Source organism: Octopus bimaculoides, chromosome 24, assembly GCF_001194135.2.
Source record: "Octopus bimaculoides isolate UCB-OBI-ISO-001 chromosome 24, ASM119413v2, whole genome shotgun sequence".
Classification (NCBI taxonomy): domain Eukaryota; kingdom Metazoa; phylum Mollusca; class Cephalopoda; order Octopoda; family Octopodidae; genus Octopus; species Octopus bimaculoides.
The window spans coordinates 15,799,738-15,805,570 of NC_069004.1; the positions used below are offsets into that span (position 1 = coordinate 15,799,738).

The 5,833-nt window shown below is 38.0% G+C and overlaps 1 protein-coding gene across 2 annotated transcripts in view; it reads right to left on the bottom strand.

The window, feature by feature from the left end:
- Positions 1 to 5,833, bottom strand: part of LOC106882869 (monocarboxylate transporter 12) — an 87,936-nt gene that overhangs the window by 13,916 nt on the left and 68,187 nt on the right. For both annotated transcript variants that reach the window (XM_014933674.2, XM_014933681.2), the window contains exon 3: positions 1,502 to 1,645. In XM_014933674.2, the coding sequence (XP_014789160.1) occupies positions 1,502 to 1,645 (144 nt within the window). The remainder of the gene's footprint in view (positions 1 to 1,501; positions 1,646 to 5,833) is intronic.

The following is a 5,833-nucleotide window of genomic DNA, read 5'->3' on the forward strand; positions in this document are numbered from 1 at the left end:
AAAATTCACCTGAGTCCACTTCAATTTGTCTTAACTTTCAGAAAAATGGATATGCTTTAATGAATTCTCTACAACTATACCTCGGACTATATAGATTCCAAGCATGTAAGATTTGTTGTTGGGGGGTGGGGGTGGGGGGAAGAACAAGTCATCCATATTTATTTCAGTTTCTTCGTTTTGTGCATTTGTGCATCTGTATATAACCCTTAAACCTAATTGTAAAATTTCTGGAAGAAAATTGAAAAGTTAAGGAGTCGGTGTATTAAAAAGTCTAAAAGTAGATCTTTTTGCATATTCAGAATCTCTGTTGAAGACAAGGTCGGAATCTGTAGAAAAAAAAAAAATTACGAAGGGGTGGCATGCTTATTCTCAGTGTCCTCACACACACATATACATATATATATAATGAAAAAGTTCAAACGGGAATTATTCCATTCCATATCATGTTTATTATAGATTATGTTACAAATTATACTTTACACTTCTATATTTAACTGTGCGTGTATATTCCTTATTTTTGCTTCTGATGTCTCCTGCCTTTCTATTAGACTGTTTATCTGGGAATTTACTTAAAGTGAAAAAAATTCATGGTTAATGTTAACATTATTATCTAGAAACAAAATTGTACAATATAGAGTACCTCATTTAATTGATTGAGAAAAAGGCGTCTATCGCCGCATGAAATGTTTTTTCTGACACAAAAGTACCTTTAGAAATTCTTTTTTTTTATCAGAAATCATCACAACTGTAATAATGTATACATACATGTGTGTGTAAATAGCTGGTTAGAACGCCAAAGACAGTATATTCAAACACAGGAAGTTGAGAAAACGATTTGAAGAAGGGAATCATTATATATAGAGAAATATTATTTACTTTTAATAAAAAAAAAAAATCAAGACCGTATTATTCTTTCCAAGGTCAAATTATTCATGTACCCCAAGTATGGTACAGATTGATCCAGAGGTTTGAGCATGCATAGAGGACACACACACAGACAGGGTATTTTATATATTAAGATTTACTGTATAGAGTGTGTCTTGTTTTTGTGGGTTGTTGTATTTGGATTGTACTATTGAATTGATAGTATCTTGCCTAGGATGTGGGCTGTTCCACTATTATTGCATACAATGAGAGCCGTACCATTATCATCACTGTTGTTGTCATCAGCATCATCACTACTGTCATCATTGTCATCATCATTGTTGTTGTTATTATCATTATTATAAAAATTAAATAGCAATTAACAATATATTATTAACTCTTTATTGTGTATGAAGCTCTTAGCCTTCAAACAAATTACAATGTCTTTCTGCTATTGTTATAGTCATCATCATTGCCATTATAAGCAATAGCCATTGTGCTTCCAATACATCTCACAGCATGCAGTCTACTATTGTCTGTAAACCAAACCTAGTCTACTCTAATTAGCTGGTTACATATTCAATTCTAAAACTGACAATAGGCTCTCATGGAAAATTTAGTGTAAATGTTTACTTACCAACAAAAACACCAAGCGTAAACATTAATGTGAGTATGTTCTCTGCGAAATAACTAGCAAAGGCTCCACTGAAAGACAGGATACTTCCCATTGCTATGGTTTTCCTGGCACCAATTTTGTTGCACAATATTCCACCAACGATTCCTGAGAGAAAATGTAAACAAACATGTAACAGGTAAATGTGTGGCTGCATGCAATCAGCTCTAATAGCACTTACTCTTATGCAAATTATACAATTCACTTCACTTTAAATGCCTTAATACTGGCGTCATCCATGCATACACACACATATGTATGTACATATATGTATATGTATGTGTGTGGGCCCCAAATTTCATATTGACTCTTTATTCCAACTTCCTGACTATGAGAAAAATTGCAGACTACAGCATACACATGATCACAAGAACACAAATTTCACAACTTGTGAAGTAACCACAGTGATGTCACTTAGCTCCCTACCTCATGAGGATCACTGCTAGCTCTCACTGTGCACGCATCCATGTGCTGCCATCTGTTGGTGTGCTACAGAACTAGTATGGGAACTTTTTGATACCATCTTGAATGTATGGAGTTTAAGATGTTTATAATGATATTATCATGGAAACCAGAAAGAAAATGAAAAGCATGAGCTTGAAGCAGCCATTTTTGGCCATGTTGTTCACAAATGTTTTTAAACAAACAAACATAATGATAAGCTTTATTTACATTATTTACATTTGACGGATATTCGTCCTCATCTTGTTTGTTGTTAACATTGTTGTTAACAACAAACAAGATGAGGACGAATATCCGTCAAATGTAAATAATGTAAATAATGTAAATAATGTAAATAATGTAAATAATTCCTCATCTCTTAAATATAGAACTGTATTATAATGATAAGCTGTTGTGTCTGGGGAGAGTCATTCTCTTTTAGTGCTTTATAATTTAACACACTCACTGTGTGCATATGTATATACGTATGTATGTATATTTGTATGTATGTATTCTGCATATTCATGTGTTTGCTTAAGTTTTCTGCCCACCAGGTTGTGAAGAAGCCGGCCACATCTCCAGCTACACCAACACCAATGGCTGCACCTTGAAGCTGCATGTATTGTTTTTTGTTAAACTTTACTATTTATTTCCCCTGATTGTTGTTCTCAGGGTTTTGGCTGGGTGCAGTCCAGCCACTCAAACACTCTGTGGTGCTTTTCTTCACTGCTGAAGTGATGGTGGGTAGTCTTCCCCTCTGTGACCTGGTGGGGTAGAATCTACTGAGGTCATGGTCATCTAAATAGTCACTGTATCCCACCCCAAATTGACAGTGAAACAGAAGCAAAGATCTCCTAAGCTAGAAATAGACTCTGACATATCTTAGACTGATACAACAAATCCACTAAAAAGCATAGTGAGGAGGGGACCCACCAACTCAGTCCATCTGTTGACATAGGCCTACAAAACCCGAAACAGTGAATTAGAAACAGAGAATTAGTGTGCCTCCCTATGGACAAGTCTAGCAGACTGTCAGTAAACAGCCCACAGAACTATGTTCAGATCATGCAACAACACATCAGTAGCATGACAGAAGTTGCACCACAGGAACATGAAAGAGTAGAAAAACACCTCAATGCACACATGGGAATGTGGTGCAACATACTCCAACCTATGAAAAGGATGGCACACAATTTCCAAGCATCCAGCAATGATGTTACTACACTATACGGGTTACGCAAGGACCACAGGTCCTACATAAACCCTGTCATGGGGCCCCAACCAGACCAATTTGCGGAGCGAATATCTCCAGCAACTATAGACTCTTCTACTTCCTCTCACAGGTCTTACGACCTCACAGGTATTACGACAGGTTGTGTAGTGGGTAGTATGGATGTGATTTCACTCTACCCATCTATAGACTTAGATTTTTGCTGTGGAGAAATACATTCAGGTAATCTGTGAGAGTGAAGTGGAGTTTCGTAAGGTCAACACAAGGGAACTGGGCCTCCTCCTCAGACTAAACTACAACACTGACTATTTAGATGACCATGACCCAAGTAGATTCTGCCACACCAGGTCACAGTGGGGAAGACCATCCACCATCACTTCAGCAGTGAAGAAAAGCACCACAGAGTGCTGGAGTGGCTGGACCGCACCCAGCCAAAACCCTGAGAACAACAATCAGGTGAAAGACATGATTGCGTATGCAATAGGGGCAAGTGTAAAAACCACCTTGAAGAACCACATAGTAAAGTTTAACAAAAAACTATACATGCAGGTTCAAGGTGCAGCCATTGGTGTTGGTGTAGCTGGAGATGTGGCCAGCCTCTTCATGACCTGGTGGGACAGAAAACTTAAGCAAATGTTAGCAGAACAGTCCACAACTCTTCTACTCTACAGTAGATATGTAGATGACATTAATATCATAGTTAGGACCAACTCTAGTAATGGTAATGTAGAAACTGAGAGGAATGTAATGGAGAGCATCCAGCGAGTAGCTAACTCCATCCACCAAAGTATCAAGGTAACTATAGATTACCCCACTAAGCACCCCAGCAATAGACTCCCCATACTTGATACTGAACTTTGGTTAGAGACTGTGAACAATAGAGTGCAGCTCCTCCACTCCTATTACATGAAACCCATAGCTTCAAAATATGTTGTTCACAAGAACTCAGCTCTGTCACACAACATGAAAATTAACATACTGATAGCAGACTTAGGATAATGAACAATGTGTCCCCACTGTAGGAACCCTATGAAATGAACAAACATATACAGAACTTCATGCACCGCATGCAGTTCTCTGGATAAGATCAGAAAGATAGGGTTCGAGTATACAGGGGAGCTAGAAGGAAATTAGATAACATTATTCATAATGAAACCAATGGTACCTGCCCTAGATATAGAAACAAAGACTGGAATAGGATACAAAGAACTTGTGACAAAGCAAACAGGGCAAGTACGTGGTATAAAACTGATGAATATCAAGGAGTGATGCTTGTAGAGGCCACAGCCCATGGAGAACTAGCCCTTGGATTTAGAAAAGCTCTGAAGGAGACCAAACTCAACATTAAGATTGTTGAAAAGTCAGGGAACTCCATCAGATCATTTGAGAATACCATATGCACCAATGATAACTGCATGGTATGTAGGATTAGCCCTGGCATTAACTGTGGAACTAGAAATGTAGTTTACAGCATAAGATGTATAGAAGGTGTTTGTAAATACATGAACATGACATACATAGGGAAGACATCTAGGAGCATTGCGGAATGACTAACTGAACATTTGAGACAATATGACTGCAAAAAAACAGTCCTCCATGTACAAACAGTCCAACATACCAAGGACCAACATGGAAGCAACCTGGGTCAACTTGACATCTGCATCTTATTCAAGCACCCAGAAGACTCAACACTCAGACAAATACGGGTGTACATCCTCATAAATAAAACTTCCCCAATACTAAATAGGAAATATACATAGTAGATATCATACCCCCATACCTACAGTTTACACAGGTAGAGTAGAATAGTTAGTGGGCTGTTATGTAGATAGATGTATGTATGTGTGTGGGTGTATGTATATATATATATATATATATATATATATATATATATGTATATGCACATGTATGTAAGCATATGGATATGAAAGTAAACAGATCAACATACAGACGGATAGGTACATAGGTTATGTGAACAGACAAGCACACATACACAAAAGAAGACTGAAACACATGACCATATATATACACACACTTTACTTCACACAAAAACACATATGGAGATGCACATCCATACATACAAACACGGTACATAGTTGCAAAACACACACACACTCAGACATGCACACACAAGGAGACAGAGGTACACACACACATACACATATATAAAAACACACACGGACATGCAAACACATCAATATGTAGAATATATAATACAAATATAGATACACACATATATACTTCAAAAGTATATAGTAGCAACTTCTACACACAAACTTTAATTTCATATTCCAACAAATATTCAGACAGTGAATATTTCAAGAGAAAACCAATGTCAGTTTACCAGCTGATGATTGGAAATGAGAAACTCTGAGCATTGGAAATTGGAGCCTTTAAGTTTGTGGTATGACGTCAGTGTCTGGGGAGGCTGACCGGAAGGGCGAGTCGACCGGAAGGGGAAAAAGGGCAGAGGGAGCCTCGATCAGGATTCGTGCCCTTTTCGAACGGGGCTGCGGTCAGGACAAGACGTGTTAAGCGATGGTCTAGGTTTGGGAAGGTTTGGGAGAAGCAGCTGCTATTCCTGGTGTACTTGGGTCGGGGCAAGCTTCAAGGATCGGATACCG